This window comes from Triturus cristatus, chromosome 1_2, assembly GCF_964204655.1.
Source record: "Triturus cristatus chromosome 1_2, aTriCri1.1, whole genome shotgun sequence".
NCBI classification, from domain to species: Eukaryota; Metazoa; Chordata; class Amphibia; order Caudata; family Salamandridae; genus Triturus; species Triturus cristatus.
The window spans coordinates 206,032,753-206,052,372 of NC_140580.1; the positions used below are offsets into that span (position 1 = coordinate 206,032,753).

At 44.5% G+C, this 19,620-nt stretch overlaps 1 protein-coding gene across 2 annotated transcripts in view; it reads left to right on the forward strand.

Annotated features, from left to right (window-relative positions):
• The window catches only part of CDH23 (cadherin related 23), a 1,199,511-nt gene that overhangs the window by 651,325 nt on the left and 528,566 nt on the right, over positions 1 to 19,620 (forward strand). For both annotated transcript variants that reach the window (XM_085603466.1, XM_085603467.1), the window contains exons 14-15: positions 3,426 to 3,647; positions 4,509 to 4,628. In XM_085603466.1, the coding sequence (XP_085459592.1) occupies positions 3,426 to 3,647; positions 4,509 to 4,628 (342 nt within the window). The remainder of the gene's footprint in view (positions 1 to 3,425; positions 3,648 to 4,508; positions 4,629 to 19,620) is intronic.

The following is a 19,620-nucleotide window of genomic DNA, read 5'->3' on the forward strand; positions in this document are numbered from 1 at the left end:
TATGTGATAACAAAGAAAAAGAAGGTAAAGTGAAAACAAAAAACGATTGCCTAGTATCACACATTTTGGTCGACTAGGGAAGTCAGGACTGGTCCCAAGTTTTCTGTTTTCACGTTGCGCAATACAGCAACTAGATGGGTATCCCCTTCTCTCTCTTGTTCTACATCTAAAATGACTGTTTTGTCTTTAATTATTTGCCCATGAGGTTAGGGCTTAGGTTGCAGACTGAAGCTACATGAAGGCACGGCTTGTTTGGTGCTAGGGTGTCCAAAATGACCTTGGCCTGATCCACAGCTAAACCCTTGGCCCAAGCATGCTTGAGCCTTCAGTGTCTTACCCACCACTCTCACATATTGGCATTTAAGGGGACGAAGACACAGCAAGGATATGACTTGAGAATCATCCAACAAATTGGTGAAGCACGAGCACCCACACCTCAGTACAACCGCCCTTTTTTCAAGATTAATAACTTTCTCACTGCACGATATTCTTTATTGAGTGGACCTTTAGACTGGATGTTCTCCCCTTCATAGATAAAATAAAATGATTGTTAGTTTACAGTCCTGTTTTCATATCACATAAGGTCTACCTGTGTTTAACTTGATTTAAGTTTTCCTATCTCTGTTAAAAAAGAGGAGCAGAGAACTGGGTTAGGAGTGCTTACCCTAGAGCAGACAATTTGTCACAAGGGGTGCCCGAGATTGATAAACGCATGCCTTCTATAGCCATAGTTTTCATTGTGTCCATTACACAACAACTGAGGTCTTAGTGGTTCTGGTGGGGAGACTAAGGGACTACTCTAACCAAATAAATGCCACTCTGCTGTGGAAGCAGCCCAGACTTTAAATGCTCACAATCAGCATATTTTGGCAAAGTGATAAAGCCAGGTTTAAACATCAAGTTTCTTAATGCCATGGCTAAAACGTTCCCACTGTCCTTTGTCAAACAGTGGAGGTTGGGTGTTTGTGTCTGTCCACCTCAGTAAGTTGCAGACCTTGTTGTTTTTTTTTGCCAAGGACTCACTACCTTAACGGAGCCTGTTTCTAAGCACTCCCACTGTTTATAGATAAGAGACTAAAGGCATAAGGATATTGGGAGGCCTAAATATTTGATGTATTTCCAATTCAATAATAGTTACTTCCTTTGTACATTTGATCCATCAAAGGTAGCAACAACAAGCAGAGAAGGCATGCCCTGGGATCTGGTAAAGGGATAATGGCTCAAATACAGCATAACAGTATTGTAAAATCCAGGACTTTTCTAGAGACTAGAGGCTTAATTTAAAGGGAATGAAACTCTCAAAATAACTCCATAACTCACTGTCTTCCTCCTGTGCACGCCTAACTTCCCTTACGGCCAGCCTACCCCCAGCCCCCACCATGCTGGCATCAATGCCATACTTTTTGGACATAGGCACATTTTTTTGTGAGCACCAATGCTCTGGGGAAGTGTCTGATGCTTCAAAATAAGTGCCAGTCCCCAAAACTAGGTGCCGGTTGTCCCCACCGGCAACCACAGGCTCAAATTAGGCACTGCTTAAGGGATTGCATTATGGGGATCATAAAGTCTTAAAACTGTCAATATGTTTTAACTTGTTTGGGACACTACACTTGCCTCCTGCAGATGCCGAGAGAACGGTAGTGGCTTAGGGCCTGATTACGAGTTTGACGGTGCCATGCCGTGTCCGCCCTGCCGCCGCATTGTCAAACCTATGGTCAGTCCCCCCGCCAGATTACAAGTGATTCTCGTGTCTGGCGGGCTTTTTTTTTGTATGTTCCCAAATTAGTGCCCTAAAAATTAGCACCGTAATGGGAACGCCAAAAGCAGTTGCTGCACGGCATGGACTTTTCAGTACTGGAACAGGGGTGCATGCACACAGGGTGGCACATGTTGTGCCCCACTGCATGCACACCATGGTGCAGATGCACAAGGGGGGCTGGTTCCTCTCTGTCATGGTTTTCATGAAGGTGAAACCGCTAGGAAAACTGTGGCGAAGAGGAAAGTTTTAATATGCTTGGCGAGATTGCGCCGGTCCCTCCAAGCATGGTGGCTGTTTTGGGGCAAGAACGGCCCGACCACCCTAATTGTAATAGGGCAGACAGAAAACTGCTATCACCGCATCCCTGTGAGTCTGGCAGTCCGTGGATTGCCAGGCTCGTAATTAGGGATTAGTGGACACTGTTTAAATGCTTCCATTCACCAATTCAACTTCCGTCGCTAAAATAATTTTTTGAGCTTTATAGCGGAAATAGAAAGCGCATACAATGCTCTTCAGTCCAAACAACCAATAGCCATGCTGAAGACCGTCAGCACAGCATTGTTCCATCTTCTAACACCCGTGGACACCCACCAGATAGCTCTTTAATCGTCCCACCATAATACAGTCAGGGAATTGACCTTCTCTGCGAATGTTTCTAGTTCCCAACTGTTTTGTGAGATGATATTTACCAAAACGTTTCCTCCACAGGCAGCATGAAAAACCTTTGTTTACTTTGAAAAACTCAAAGTAAATGAAATCGTATGGTTGTAATTGGCAGACAACACATTATTTTATTTATATGGGGTCTTCCAGAGCACTGAAGGGGCGATTGGAGTAACGTGGCAGGAAGGGGGTATGTCATAATCAGTGATGAAAGTTTTTGATGCTTGTACTTTTTTTACTTTTTTTAAATATGTTATTTTTATATGGCATTCCTAAAAATGATAGCAGCAAATTAACTACAAGCCAAGAGACCATAAATCAGTGATATTTGGTGCTGGGTCCTATATATGATTGAAATGACCAGTTCCCTTGGCAGAGTTTTAGACTCTTCTCCTTGCTGAAAGTCCTCGCTGTACTATCAGTGTGCTCTTGATGCTTCTGCTAAGAATTTTTTTTTTTTACACAGAGTTTTATATAGCGCGAACTTGACCCGAATTGGGTATCAGAGCGCTTTACATAGAACCAGTTGCATTACATGAGGACACATTCATTTTTTGTTAGGCACGGGGAGATCTAACAAGGATATATTTTTTACAAGTTGCAAACTGGACTGATTTGCAGATTTTGTAGATAACTGGTTCGCTCATGGTGATCACTTTTATTTCGGTGCCCCATTTTTGTCCTAGTCTGAACCTGGGGCATACCGTGTCAGAACGTGTGCTATACAGATGCCAATAACATGACAGTACAACATGCCTTGTGACGTTTGACTGCAAGAGGAATCATCCCTTTTAGATGTTAAGGTATTAATGTACAACATTGGTTATCATAAACAAATATATAGCATTCCAGACAATTAGCTTTTAATGGTGAATTAGACTTTGAAGTGGTAAATACTTATTCCACTGCTGGTGACACATCCGTAATTTCCTTTTTTAAATTTACATTTTGATTCACTTTACATTTCCAACGTTTAATGATTTTATTACTGTTTTTTGCTCAGGCGACCACAACTGTCTCTGTCACCATCCTCGACGAGAATGACAACTTTCCGGTGTTTCAGAAGCTACAGTACGAAACCACCCTGGCCGAGGGGCCCATCACACTCAACTCCATCATAGTCACAACCACAGCGGTGGATTACGACGAGGGACCCAACGGCACCATTGTGTATGCCATTACTGACGGCAACATTATCAACACTTTTCAGATCAACAATTCAACGGTGAGAGGCGCTGTGGATACTCACACGGGGTTCCTGTTGGGTTGGCGGGGCAGTGTTCATAGTCACGCCAAGCTTTTCTTCTACCGTGTAAATAAGGGCTGGCATATCTGGGTGCAAGTAGTGAGGAGGACACTGCGATGAGCACAGGTATTGATGTTTCCTGGCTGCCTGCCTCCCTGAAGGAGCCTGCTGGCAGTCCATCTCGGCATCTCTCTGCCTGTCTCTGGTGTTTATACCTATTATCACTCCGGTACCCTACATGTATGTGGTGTAGATAGATTGTTATCCTGCTTTTTGCTTAGTCAGCATTGCCAGTTTGTTGACTATTTTTTAGAGAAAAGGGTAATTTTGCTCATTATCTTTGAGGTAACAGAAAATGGTTAGGGCCTACTGCAGAATGTGAAATGGGGTCCTGAGATAGGTCACAGAAATTCATAGACCTCAGGGTGAGTGAGTGTGTGGGGAGGGGGGGGGGGTGCTTTGCAGAGCGGGGTCCCCTGCACCATGAGGGCTGCAGGGACTTGTGTTACGACTGGCCTCTGGCGCAATGTCAGGCTTTCCTTAATCATTTTGTTGTCTCGAGGTGTTTGAGTTATTAGACTACTACACAGTACTCATTTTATAAATCTCAGAAGAATGAAAGACTGAGTCTGCCCCGCCACAATTCAAATCTGTAAAATTCGTCACACAATCAGCTGCCTTGTCTGCACATTGTTGCTCCATCATTAAACTAGGCACAGTGTTTTTTAAATGAACAGGGGCCTTTTAAGCCCGCATCGTATGTGGATCACATGAGTCGCTAGCAGTATTGCAGAACTATAGTGTATGGTTTTTACATGTGTCTATTTTACTTTCTTCTAGGGTCTTATCCGTGCTGTCAAGGAGCTTGATTATGAGGTCTGCCTGGGCCGTTACACTCTGATAGTGACTGCTACAGATCAATGTCCAATCCTTTCGCGCCGCCTAACCTCCACTACTATGGTATGTCACCTTCCATCTATGGCTAGTTAAAAAAAAATGCACCTACTTTTGTATTGATAAATACAGCAATTGGACATTCTTTCATTTTACTGTTATTTGGTTTCAGTCATAAAACACTACTCTCTATTCTGCAGCTACCAAACCCTCATGCTCTCTGGGATCATGTCGCATTACCCTTGTACATGTAATTTATCATCAGTTGCTCATCTTTGGCTACCTCTCAGATTAAAATATATTCACATGATCTCTGAGAGCACGTTAACACCAGAGGCGCTTAACTTTGTTCCGTTACATTTCGAATTAACATTTATTACACCGTATTACACACTGGTTACATTAACGTAATCTCACTGAATGTATATCATGCCAGACGAATATATGGAATAAAGTAACTTCTGCATTGCAAGTCACAGACGAGATCCATGACCTCATAGAGGAATGAGGTTAATTCTCCCCGTGAGAACCTGTTTCCAACTTCTTCCCCCCCCCCCCAAAAAAAAATTATACAAAAGAGACCAATCAAAGTGGAAATATGTATTCTTGTTATCCCCTCAATAGGTTTAACAATTTATAATGGTGCAGACTGTGCAGTTCATGAGTGAAACTGACGTGGACAGTACAACAAGAAACTCTTATATACAAAATGGGGTGCACCCCCATTTCAAAATGTTTTAAAGTACAATCTGAATATTGTTTCTTCATAGTGAATATTTCTGTAAAGGTCAGCCCTTGAGAAAGTGTCGACCTTTCAACCCAAACCACAAGTTATATGGGTCTCATTGGGAGAAACAACGTCATCTGACCCAAAGCTTCAGTGAGAGAGTCAGGCTGTACTTGTGGAAATGTATTCCAACACCAGGGCCAAGTAGAAGACTGATCAGAGCGCGAGCTCTATCTCGTCAACTCAAAACAAACTGTGTCCACATCCCAGCTTTCTGGATCACAGAGACCACAGTGCTCAAAAGGATTCACTGTGCATTGCTATTACAATTCTTCCATTCATTGTGTTGGGTACAGGTTTTCACGAGGAGAATTAACCTGTTCCCAAATGAGACCCCGGAGCCCATATTCTACTCATTAAATGTTACCCTGGTTCCAGATCTGTACTTATGAGGGTTGGCTGTGTGTTACATACCACATAGAAGAATGAGGTCAAACATGACCTTTACAATGTCATTCAACTTTTAATGTATGGTAGAGGGTATTTTAGTTCGTATTTCTTATAATACATTGTAATACCATTATCCTTGCCCCTAAACACATGTAGTTATTGGCCTCTTGTTCCTTATATAAACAAGTATGGTTTCAAATATGCAAAACAAAAGTTAAATCCATAGTGAATACATAGATATCCCAATATACAACCAGTTTGTTTATGTAGTTTAATGCAAGTCACTTTCAAAAATACCTATAGTACATACAGTGTGGTAACAAGCAGTTTAATACAAGTCAGTTTTTAAAGGCACAGTAGAGACATGCAGAAAGATTTTACATTTTCTTTAATTACGCAAGTAGTGCAAACAAAAACATGTTGCCATCAATATCTTTAAACAGCTGCTTTAATTATGCTTTGTGACCTTATCTGTCTCTCCCATTGGCTGATGGCGCTTGAAGCAGGCATTGTGACATCAGAACTCAATTATAATAAGCTAATTACAGCTGAGGTCTGACCTCATTACTATATTATCAGCGACTGGGTGTGTCGCAAGTTGCCAATTATAAAAAAATTAGAGACAGATTTTTGTACAGGGATTGCGTAATCCCATTTATTATAAAACAATTAGAGAGAGTTTTTAATAGAGGGATTGCAGGCTCCTGTTTATTGTAGAGGATGTGCAGAGGATGTGGCGCAATGGTCAGGGCTGCAGACTCAGGAGCTGGGGATCTGAGTTCGAGTCTCGGAGTTGGTGCAACATCCTCTGATTCTGCGCAAATCACTTAATATCCCCATACCCATGGACAGTACCTGGATACCCTCAAGGGTTTTTAGCTGCACTATATAAATCTATAAACTTTAACTTCAGCTAGAGAACTACAAATCCATTGTGGATCCTGATATCCGATCATATCACGATTCCATCCTACTTTATCAGGGCAAATGCTTAATGACTAACCCCGAGTTGGGTTAGTTCAGAAATTACTCTCACCTTCAAGGAGGATTCATTAATTCCAGATATGGCAAAATGTATTAGGGCTTGTTGGAAAATGGCCCTCTCTAAAAACGTTTTGCCTTCCTCCTCCTCCTTTTTTGCTGAACTCTTTTCGTTGGCCTTAAAACTCTGAGCACTTTATCACTGCTAACCAGTGCTAAAGTGCATGTGCTTCTCCCCTAAACATGCTGACATTGGTGTATACCTGATTGGCATATTTGTTGTACTTGTAAGTCCCTTGTAAAGTGGTATACCATGTACCCAGGGCCTATACTTTAAATGTTACTACTGGGCTGCAGTACTGATTTTGTCACCCACAGAAGTACCCTTTCAAACCTGGCTCAGGTCTGCCACTGCAGTACCCGGGTGTGCAGTTAACTGCCACTTTGATTTGGCATTTAAAACTACTTGCTGAGCCGTAAACACCCCTTTGATTACATATAAGTCCCCCCTAAGGTACAGCCTAAGTAACCATAAGGACAGGATCCCATATAAGTAAAAGTTAGGACATGTACCTGTATATTTTGCATGTCTTGATAGTGACAAACAGCCTATTTCATTTTTGACTACTGTGAGGCCTATTCCTCTCTCACGCCAGCATTGGGAATTCCTTAATACACTTTTAAGCTGTAATTCCTGAACAAAGAGGAGTAGCTTTTTCCTGTTTTATAAGTTTGGAATAATAATAATGATAAATTCTCTTACTGGTGAAATTGGATTTAACAGTACTTTTTTAGAAATGCCACTTTTAGAAAGTGGACATTTCTCCATACGTACTGTTCTTTGTGCCTTACAGCCTGTCTCCAATACACTTTTGGGTTGGGTGACAGCTAGAGGTGGGCAGTAAACTCCGCTCCGCTGGCAGAGTATGCAGCGTTTTGCCACTCTGTGCTCCGCTTGGAATGCGGAGTTCAGCAAAAACTCTGCCAACCTGCTGGTGGACCGAAGTTTACCGGCATGCTCATCCCTAGTCTCAGCAATCCTGCTATGGGGGACTTACTTTGGCAACAGTAGGGGTTTGTGGCCCCCAATGACCCTCAGCAGCCAAGGGCACTTCATCCCCCAGCCAGTAGTGCGCCAGGAGGCCCCTTTGCAAAATGGTTGAGAAAGGGGGTGAGGCCTCCGATTACGTCTCAGCAAATCATTGTGGCAGACTTACTTGTGGCATCAATCGGGATTCTTTGCCCCCAACGACCCTCAGCAGCCAAGGCGACTTCATCCCCCAACTAGTAGTGCACCAGAAGGTCCCTTTGAAGAGTGGTTGAGAAAGGAGGCAGGGCCTCTGACAAAGTCGGAGCAATTCCACTGTAGGGGACTTATTTCTCGCAGCAATAGGGGTTCTTGGCTCCCATCAACCCTCAGCAGCCAAGGGGACATCATCCCCCAACCAGTAGTGCCCAGGAGGGCCCTGTGCAGAGTGGTTGAGAAAGGGGACAGGGCCTCCGACAACTCAGCAATCCCTTTGTGGAGGAATTTGGAGCAGCAGACACTTGCACTTCAATAGGTAGTGTCCTGTCCAAATGCAAAGCACTGATTTACCTCCACCGGTAGCCTGACAGACAGGTCTGGGTTGAAGGGGATCCTTGTGCACTTCAGAGAGTTCTTTTGAAGTCAACCCTTTGAAGTCACCCCTAAATTAAAAGCACTTTTGGGTATAAGTACTAGGCCCCTGACCCCCTTCCCCCCCAAAATCATGCACTTCTGGATCTTGAAATCATCTTCTGTCAGAAGTACTGCTGTGCTGCTCAAGGGACTCAACTGGATTGCTTTTCTGGAAGGACTGCTTTTCTACTTGATGCCCTGCTGCCTGCTGCTCCCTGACTCTGCTGGAAGGACTCTGCTCCCCAAGCTCCAGGGAGCGCCCCTCAGCACAGCACCCTGGATGGAGAACTCCTGATCGACTCCTGAGGGGGACCCTCCATGTACCTTGCAGAGGGGTCCATTCATGTTTCCATACGCCACTGGTCATAGGGACACAAAAGACTACCTACAATTCTGCTGGTGCTTCTGGACTCTGCCTTTTGTGAGTCCTAAAATGCCTGAGGTGCCCCCTCCAAGCTCTGGGCCTCAGACGTGGGTTCTACAGCTTCTTTAATAAAAAAACTGACGCATTGTATAGACTGCAGGAGAAATTCCGCCTCGTCACTCTTCTACGCCAAAGCAGAGGCTGTCCGCTGATAGCAGTTCCCCAGAGTGCACGGGTTTATGATGACTCTCTACACATCTCGACAGTGACGCATTGCATTCACTTCAACGGAGTTCGATGTGGGACCCCTTTGCGCAGCTCGAGGATGAGTAGACTCCCTACGTCAATAAAAACTCCATCCAAGGTATTTCTTCAGCTGGACCTGTCTGGGTCCTGTAGCCAGCCTACCGTTGATTGCTGTCAGACTGAACTGTGGATTTGCACGACTCACTCGCACCTTCAAGTAACCTTTTGACCTCTAGTGACTTCTAAGCACTATTTTTGATTTATTCTTTAAAAAATAATTTCTTGACTTCTACTTATTAGATTTTTGTTGTTTTGGTCTTATTTTACTTAGATAAATATTCTCAATGTTCTAAATCTGTGGGGAGTCTATTTGTGGTGTATTCATTTTGTTACTGTGAGTGTGTGTTGCACAAATACTTTACACATTACCTGTGTAGATAAGCCTGACTGCTCTGTGCCAAGCTACCAGAGTGTGAGCACAGGTTATCTTATTGTGTATCTAGCTTACCCTGACTAGAATGATGGTTCCTGCTTGACAGATCTGAATAAATTATATTTCTTTTTTTATACTCTGACAAAAATACAATGTCTAAGAGGGATTGCACTAAAGCAAATAAAGATTTCATAGTTGCAGTATGTGTTATGTATACTATATATATCTATATATATATATATATATATATATTCACTGAAAAAACCATAGGTTTCACACATGTTATAGTTAGCTGGACATTTTACTGATAAAAAACCAATGAAATTCCCCTGTTATTGTTACTGTAGGCAACTATAACTCACGCGACCGTAATCCTCTGCTGATGCTAATACTGTATTTAGACACTTATTTGCCCATGTCTTCTTCCATTAAATTTTAGCTATACATATATTACAAATATTTTTTTTTCATAAAGACACATATGTCATCAGCAGAGGATTACGGTCGCGTGAGTTATAGTTGCCTACAGTAACTATAACGGGGGAATTTCATTGGTTTTTTATCAGTAAAATGTACAGCTAACTATAACATGTGTGAAACCTATGGTTTTTTCAGTGAATTTGCAAGGTTTTTTAAATGCTAATTCCTAACTATAACGTGTGTGAAACCTATGGTTTTTTCAGTGAATTTGTATGGTTTTTTAAATGCTAACTTACTTTACGCCATTCGTGGCGTGTGCGCCCAGTTAACGCAGTTCGTTCCGTGCGCGCACGGTGCGCGAAGCGAACTGCACCGCGCGCCCACTTTACGCAGTTAGTGCCATGCACGCACGGTGGTCACGCGGTGCGCTGCGCGCACCGCATGCCCACATTATGCGGGATGGGCCATGTACGCACGACGCGCTTCGCGCACCGTGCGCACATGGGGGACATATTATGCGCATCGTTGTGAAATGTTTTGTTTATTATTTTCATTTGTTTGATATGCCATGCACAAATGGTGCCCTTAGGGCACCATTTGCACTTGGGGTGGGAAGAGTGTGGATAATTTTTTTTTTTTTATACCAATTTTTACCGTACGCGTACGGTAAGCGTAATCGGCGATTTTTCGAAAAAAAAATAATTTTTTTTTTGGCCTTGGGGGTTGTTTGGGGGCCCGTATATCACTGCTGGGTGAATATTATCTCAATAAACTGCCCCTTTACACATTTTTGGGCTTCATTTATGCTGCCCCACTCAGAGTGCGAGAGAGAAAATGGCGGCCGCCGCTTCCTGGTTTCGGCCGAATCGAATGTTTACTAAGATCTAAGAGCCAATCAGAATCGCGCTCGCGCACGTCACCGTACGCGTACGGTAAGCGCACCGTAAGCGCACCGTAAGCTGGCTCAGATATATATATTGATTTAAAGGCTATTTTCTCAGAATCTACTGAACAGATTTACACCAAACCTACAAAAGGCACTTCCTTGACCTGAGGACTACCTCTCTGCCAAATTTCAAGTAATTCTGTTCAGCCTTTCGGGCTGTAGCTGTGTCTAAAGGTCCTATGGAAAAATGCATGGGAAAAACGCGTTTTGGGACCCCCCTTTTATCCCAGCCCCCGCTTGACGAATCCCCCCGAGACTTTCAGGGTAGGAGCGGAGCGTAGCGCCCCACCTATTTTGAAAAATTTGCGAGGATTCGTCGACCGGCGCAAAAGTTATTCAAAATAGAATGTTGCGGATTTCCTATGGAAACGTGGTCCTAACTATAACTACCTACTGGCGACCGCCAGTAGGTAATATATATATATATATAGATATATATATATATATATATATATATATCTCACCACCAATCCTGCTTCCACTTCAGAAAACAGGTCTGACACAGCTGGGGTTTCGTTTCAGCAGGGCTTTAATAACCGCCATGCAGCAAATGAATAACAGCATGTGAAGCATCAGTCTCGCGCCTGGGACGCGTTTCGGCGATTGCCTTCTTCCTGCCAGTGCTGCGCTCGACTGTCAATAGTTGCAAATTTCGCGGGGATTTGAATTTGACCATCACGGAGGAATCTCATTGGAGCAGCGTTATTAGCATAGAAAGAGGACATGGAAAGTTCATAAGGTAGGTACCTTTCCTCATTCTCTCCTCCGTTATTCCCCAATATGCCGATCCTGCTAGTTAAAAATCGCTGCCACTTGACGTGTGTAGGCTTAAGTAAGTACCTCGCCCAAGCTCCCGATGAAGCTGTGACTTCGTCGTCACTGTGAAGTACCAGCTCTCCTTTCCAGGCAGGATTCAAGGCGGAAGTGTCCTGCTATCTGCTGACCCCTTCAGCGGTGATATATATATATATATATATATATATATATATATATATATATATATATATATATATATATTACCTACTCGGGGGGATTCGTCAAGCGGGGGCTGAGATAAAAGGGGGGTCCCAAAACGCGTTTTTCCCATGCATTTTTCCATAGGACCTTTAGACACAGCTACAGCCCGAACGGCTGAACAGAATTACTTGAAATTTGGCAGAGAGGTAGTCCTCAGGTCAAGGAAGTGCCTTTTGTAGGTTTGGTGTAAATCTGTTCAGTAGATTCTGAGAAAATAGCCTTTAAATCAATATATATATCTGAGCCAGCGTACGGTGCGCTTACGGTGCGCTTACCGTACGCGTACGGTGGCGTGCGCGAGCGCGATTCTGATTGGCCCTTAGATCTTAGTAAACATTCGAATCGGTCGAAACCAGGAAGCGGCGGCCGCTATTTTCTCTCTCGCACTCTGACAGGGGGTTGAAAAACAAAGTGCAAATCATGTAAAGGGGCTGTTTACACAGCTCCCAAGCACCTAGCCATGTCGAGGGAGTCCCCAACGATCCCCCAAGTGAAAAAAGGCAATTTTAATTTTTTCAAAAATTTCGCCGATTACGCTTACCGTACGCGTACGGTAAGAAATAATAAAAAAAAAAAAAATATCCACATTCTCCCCACCCCGTGTGCAAAAGGTGCCGGAAGGGCACCTTTTGTGCATGGCTCATCAGAGATAAACAAAACCTATATTTTACCTGTCACAACGATGCTCATCATATGACCTCCATGTGCGCACGGTGCGCGAAGCGCATCGTGCGTTCATGGCCCATCTAGCGTAACGTGGGCACGCGGTGCGCGAAGCGCACCGCGTGCTCACTGTGCGCGCACGGTGCGCGAAGCGCACCGTGCGCGCACGGAACGAACTGCGTTAAGTGGGCGCGCACGCCACAAATGGCGTAAAGTAACTTAGCATTTAAAAAAACGTACAAATTCACTGAAAAAACCATAGGTTTCACACACGTTATAGTTAGGAATTAGCATTTAAAAAACCTTGCAAATTCACTGAAAAAACCATAGGTTTCACACATGTTATAGTTAGCTGGACATTTTACTGATAAAAAACCAATGAAATTCCCCCGTTATAGTTACTGTAGGCAACTATAACTCACGCGACCGTAATCCTCTGCTGATGACATATGTGTCTTTATGAAAAAAAAATATTTGTAATATATGTATAGCTAAAATTTAATGGAAGAAGACATGGGCAAATAAGTGTCTAAATACAGTATTAGCATCAGCAGAGGATTACGGTCGTGTGAGTTATAGTTGCCTACAGTAACTATAACAGGGGAATTTCATTGGTTTTTTATCAGTAAAATGTCCAGCTAACTATAACATGTGTGAAACCTATGGTTTTTTCAGTGAATATATATATATATATATATATATATATATATATATATATATATATATATATATATATTCACTGAAAAAACCATAGGTTTCAGGCCTGATATAGTTAGGAATTAGCATTTAAAAAACCTTTGAAATTCACTGAAAAACCATAGGTTTCAGGCCTGATATAGTTAGGAATTAGCATTTAAAAAACCTTAAAAATTCACTGAAAAAACAATAGGTTTTAGGGGTGTTATAGCTAGCTGGACATTTCACTCGAACAAAACCATTGAAATTCCTCCGATATAGTTAGTTGTACTAACTACATCTCGCACGCTCGCAATCCTCTGCTGATGATGTCACATATTACATCATTCATGACATGGTCAGTGACATCACTAATGAAATTCGTAGTTTGGCTGAATTTAGAGGAATATTTGTACGTTTCAAAATTGGACACTTAGAAACTTTTCTGGTGAAAACCACACAATGGATTCCTATAGAAGGAAATACAAGTTACTGGTAAGTACGTTTAGAATTACTTTTCAGGGTCAGTGCTGGGCTAACAGATGCAGCCCTGGGTTCTCTCCTGATAACAGGTGAGTAAATTGGAATTCGTAGTTCGGCTGATTTTAGAGGAATATTTGTACGTTTCAAAAATGGACACTTAGAAACTTTTTTGGTGTAAACCACACAATGGATTCCTATGGAAGAAAATACAAGTTACTAGTAAGTACGCTTAGAATTACTTTTCAGGGTCAGTGCTGGGCTAAAAGATGCAGCCCTGGGTTCTCTCCTGATAACAGGTGAGTAAATCGGAATTCGTAGTTTGGCTGATTTTAGAGGAATATTTGTACAGTGGTGAAGGAAGGGGGCGGGGCCTGAGGTGACGTGTGCAAACACGCCCTGTAGCGCATTTTAAGTTGGGGAATTAATTCCTTTTTCAATCCAGAGGTCCCCTGGGGGCCAACTAGCCCACCAGATACCTCCATTATGCGCCAGGGAGCTGCGTTGCAGAGAGGTCACGCCCTTTTTTTACAACACTCTGCAACGCAGCTCCGTGGCACTTACTGGAGGTACCTGGTGGGCTAGTTGGCCCCTAGTAGGGGACCTCTGGATTGAAGAGGGATGAATTCCCCAACTTAAAACGCGCCACAGGGCGTGTTTGCACACATATCACCTCAGGTCCCGCCCCCTACCTTCACCACTGTGCAAACGCGCCCCGTGGCGTGTTTTAAGTTGGGGGGTTAAGTCCCCTTGAATCCTGAGGTCCCCTGGCGGCCAACTAGGCCACCAGGTACCTCCAGTAAGCGCTACGGAGCTGCGTTGCAGAGAGGTGTAAAAAGGGGCGTGGCCTCATTACACCTATCTGCAACGCAGCCCCCTGGCGAATACTGGAGGTTCCTGGTGGGCTAGTTGGCCCCCAGGGACCCCCAGTATTCAAGAGGAATTAGTTCCCCCTCCTGCAAACACGCCAGGGGGCGTGTTTGCAGAGTGGTGTAAGGAGGGGGCGTGGCCTCTGATCCGATCCCGGTCTTTTTTTTTCTTCTTTTTTTTTTAGAAGGGGGCTGTGTAGCCCCCCTAATTTTTCCATAATATGCCCCGGGGACCCCCTCCCCCGGGGCATGGCCCTTTTTAAAAAAAAAAAAAAATTATGGAGGGGTGCTGCGTAGCCCCCCTCCTCAGGCCACCTTAAGGCCCCGGGGACCCCATCCCCCAGGGCTGGCCATTGTTTTTTTTTTTTTTACATTTTTAGTCTGGGAGGGGGGCCACGTGGCCCCCCTCCTAGGCCACTTATGGCCCCGGGGACCCCATCCCCAGGGGCCTGGCCTCTGTTGGGGTCCGTGGGGGGGTCCCCAATCCCCCCATGGTCCCATCCAGCTCCCCGCGTCCTGGGGGTGGGCACCCCGGGACACTGCGGGAGCCCCGCGCTTCTTTTTTTAAAATTTTCGTCCGAAATTCGCGCTGGGTGTGCGAATCTCGCCGATTTTTGTTTAAAAAAATGCTTTTTTTGGCCCTGGGGGTCCTTGTGGGACCCCCTGAGCAGGCCTAGGGGGTCAGGGTGTTTCTATCCTGCCCCCTTTTTGTGTTTTTCGCATTTGTTTTACAGGTTTCTTGTGCCTCGGTTGTACCGAGGCACAAGATGGCTGCCAACACTTCCTGATCTGGAGTGTTGACAGCCAATTAGAACACAGCTCGTGCACGGCAGGGTGCGCGCTGGGTGCGGGGAGGGTGCGCGGATTCTCCGAGTCCATAGATATATCTATGATTTTACTTTTGATTTTCTCAGGAACTACTGAACGTATTTACACCATTTAAGCAAAAGGCACGAGTCTGAACTGAGGACTACCTCTTTGCCAAATTTGGTGTAATTCCGTTCAGCAGTTCGGGTTGTACCTGCGTCAACAGGTCCTATGGGAAAATGCATGGGGAAAACGCGTTTTGGGACCCCCCTTTTTTCTCAGCCCCCGCTTGCCAAATCACCGTGAAATTTTCAGGATAGGAGCGGACCAGAGCTGGCCAAAAGTTTGGAAAATTTTGCGACGATTCGTCAATCGGCGCCAATGTTATTCCAAATAGAATGTTGCGGACTTCCTATGGAATATAGGTCCTAACTATATCTACCTACTGGCAACCGCCAGAAGGTAATATATATATATATATATATATATATATATATATATATATATATATATATATATATATATATATATATATATATATATATATATATATATATATATATATATATATATTATCTACTGGCAGTCGCCATTAGATAGTTATAGTTGGGACCGAGTTCCCATAGGAAATCTGAAAATTCTATTTTGAATAACTTTGGCGCCGGTTGACGAATCCTCGCGAAATTTTCAAAACTAATGGGGCGCTCCACTCAGCTCCTACCCTGAAAGTCTCGGGGTGATTCGTCAAGCGGGGGCTGAGAAAAAAGGGGGGTCCCAAAACACGTTTTCCCCATGCATTTTCCCATAGGACCTTTAGTCGAAGGTACAGCCCGAACGGCTGAACAGAATTACTTGAAATTTGGCAAAGAGGTAGTCCTCAGGTCAGGGATGTGCCTTTTGCATATATGGTGTCAATCTGTTCAGTAGTTTCTGAGAAAATTGCAGTTAAAAGTACATAAATATCTATAGGTGCGCACCGTGCGCGCACCGTGCGCGCACGGTGCCGTGCGCGAGCGTAATTCTGATTGGTGGTTAGATGTCAGTCAACATTCGAATCGGTCGAAATCAGGAAGTGTCGGACGCCATTTTGTGTGTGGCAGTGAAAAACAAAGGTGGAGAAAAAATCGCGGGGTGCGCGCACGGTGCGGTGCGCGCACGGTGAAAAGCCCCTTAAAAAAACAAAAAACATTTTAAACGAGCCATTTCATATTACAGGTTACAGTCAATCTATAATTTGAATTTGAATTTGAATTTAAAAACATTTATTGAGCGCACGTATACCATGCGGTTTCATGGCTCTTTAAGTGATGCAGTAGCGGTCGGCAGTAGGGCTAGACAGTGTAAGCTTGCTCAAATAACAGGGTTTTAAGATCGTTCCGAAACTGTGTATATGAAGGAGAAGTTCGGAGAGCAGGAGGGAGAGAATTCCAGAAAAGTGGGGCGAGAGCAGCAAATTTCGCTCCGCCAGATTTCTTTTTCTTGAAACGAGGAGTGGTCAGAAGAGCCATGTGGGCAGAGCGGAGTTCACGACCTGGGAGGTACGGTTTTATGGCGGCACAAATGAACTCGGGGGCTGTACCTGATCTAGCCTGAAAAGTGAGGCAACCCAGTTTAAAGAGGGCACGCTCCCTCACCGGGAGCCAATGCAAAGCTTTAAGCAGGGGAGTGGCACGATGGTATTTGGGTAAGCCATAGATCAAACGAGCCGCTTGATTCTGAATGAGCTGCAAGCGATGGAACGCATATGCTGGAGCTCCATTGTAAATGATGTTACCATAATCAACTCTCGACAGTACCATGGCCAGCACAATAATTTTTAAAGCAGGAAGGGAGAAAAAGCGGGATACTTTCCTTATTAGTCTTAGAGAAAAAAAACAAGCAGAAACCACTGAACCCACATGTGAGTGGATAGAGAGTTGTGTATTAAGAAAAATCCCAAGAGTTTTGACCTTAGAGACAGGAAGAGGGGGAGCACCAAGTGACAAGGGCCAGTGGGCGGAGGTCCATGGACTGCAACCACCTCCGGTCAGGACTAGCTCAGTCTTGTCCGGATTGAGTTTGAGGTGGTTGCAGTTCATCCAGTCCTGAATGAAAGTCATTACAGTCTGAACATTGGAAGCAGATGAGGGGGAGTTAGAGAGATTAAAGATTAGCTGGAGATCATCGGCGTAGTTAAACACCGTGACCTCCATCTGCTGTAACGAAAAAATGAGGGGATAGATGTATAAATTAAATAGAAGTGGGGAAAGTGATGAGCCTTGAGGGACTCCGCACTCCACCTTACGAAAGTCTGCGGTGAAGTTGGCCAGATGGACGGCTTGGGCCCTCCCTGTGAGGAAGGACTCAATCCACGAGAAGGCAGGACCTTCTATGCCCGCCGCCCTGACACGGTTGAGAAGAATGGAATGATCCACCGTGTCAAAGGCGGCGGACAGATCTAATAAAATCAAGGCTTGCGGAAGGTTGGTGTCAATGCCTTCACGTAGCACGTCCATTACCGAGATCACCACTTTCTCGGTGGAGTGCAATGGGCGAAAGCCGGCTTGACGGGGGGAAAGACAGTGATTGATTTCAACATGAGTGCTTAGGGTGGTTGTGACGTGAGTTTCCAAAATTTTTTCTAGGTAAGGCAGTAGGGATATGGGACGGTAATTGGAGGGGGAGGAGGGATCAGCGTCAGTTTTTTTAATAATAGGTATTACAACCGCTGATTTGTGTATGCCAGGAACATTTCCTTTCTTTAACGAGTCATTGAGGAGGGTCAAAGGGGGAGTGGGGGAGGTTAAATAGATTTCCCTAAGGATATGGGCGGGGGCAAAATCTAGCGGAGAACCGGATTTGACTCGTTGAAGTAATGAGAAGAAGGTGTCCTCAGTTAATGGTGGAATGAGATTGAGTTTGGGGACAGTGGGCGAAGGGGAAGGATTGACGAATGCAAGGGAGGGTGGTGGAATGTTAAGTTTAATTTTGACTACTTTATCAATAAAAAACTCATTGAGCGAGTTACAGAGGGACTGAGAGGGGGGAATGGTAACCGAGGTTCTACTGGATAATGCTAGTTCATGGACCGCGGTAAAGATTTCCTTAGAGCGAGACTCAGCTGCCATAATCCTGCTAGTATAGAATTCAGTTTTAGCCGCCAGAATACCCGCTTTATAAGTTTTTAAAACAGACAAATATATAGTCTTTAGCTCTGGGCTATAGTTTTTCCTCCAGGCTCGCTCGGCTCTTCTAGCTGCTAGTTTCTGTTCTTTTAGCTCTAAAGTGAACCATCGATTGGCTGCATGGGCCCGCTTAACAGTGAGTCGCCTCATGGGGGCGAATTCGTCACCCGCCAAAGTCAGCCAATTGTCAATGGCGGCCAGTTGCGAGGTAGCAGTGAGATCTGTAAGGTCGGGAGCGGTTTTGGCCAAGGTTGAACAAAAGGAGGGCATGTCCGTTTTTCCCCATTTCCTGACCCAGATGTTTTTAGGAAGTGGAGGTTTGACCAGCGCGGTCAGTGCAAGGGAAAAGGAAATGATAGAATGGTCGGACCAGGAACACGGGGAAATTATGGGGGATGTAGATGGAATATTTAACGCCCAGATTTGATCCAACATGTGACCGTGGGTATGTGTGGAGCCATGAGTGAGCAGTGAGAAGTTCAAGGAAATCATAAAGTCTGTAAATTCTTTAGATTGAGGGCTCTCAGCAGGTTCATTGGGCCAAAAGTTTAGGTCCCCTAGCACTAGTACCGATGAATTGTTAACCACCAAGGTGGCTAGGAGAGCCTGAATGCTAGGAAGAAAGGATGGGGTTGGCTGGGGAGGGCGGTAAATTAAGACAAAAGTGAATGGTACCTGATGGAGAGTTGAACGAGCTACAAGGTAATCTACCTCAGGAATGGGTAAGGAGGGGAGAATCTGGAAACAAAAGTCTGTCCGGGCTATTAAGGCTACTCTGCCACCCCGCTTGCCCTCAGGCCGATCTGCTCGAATGGCAAAGTATGATGGAGGCAATGCGGCTAATACATTGGGTAGGGAGTCTGCCTTAAACCAGGTCTCAGTTAAGAATATGAGGTTTGGGTTATGGGTGTCAATATAGTCAAATAGCTCGTATTGATGACTAACCGCAGACCTGGTATTTAGGAGTATTGCTGAAGTATTGCAAATTGGTGCTGGGGGGGCTGAAGGGGGCAAGATGGTACAGGATGAAGTATTGGATAAAGGAACCTAGGGTGGACTGATACTAGGAGGACAGTAAGGTGGGGAAGAGCATAAATCAAGCTGTCTCAGGTGGGTACTGATCGAAGGGTCAACCGCTCCAGGGACCCAGTATGAG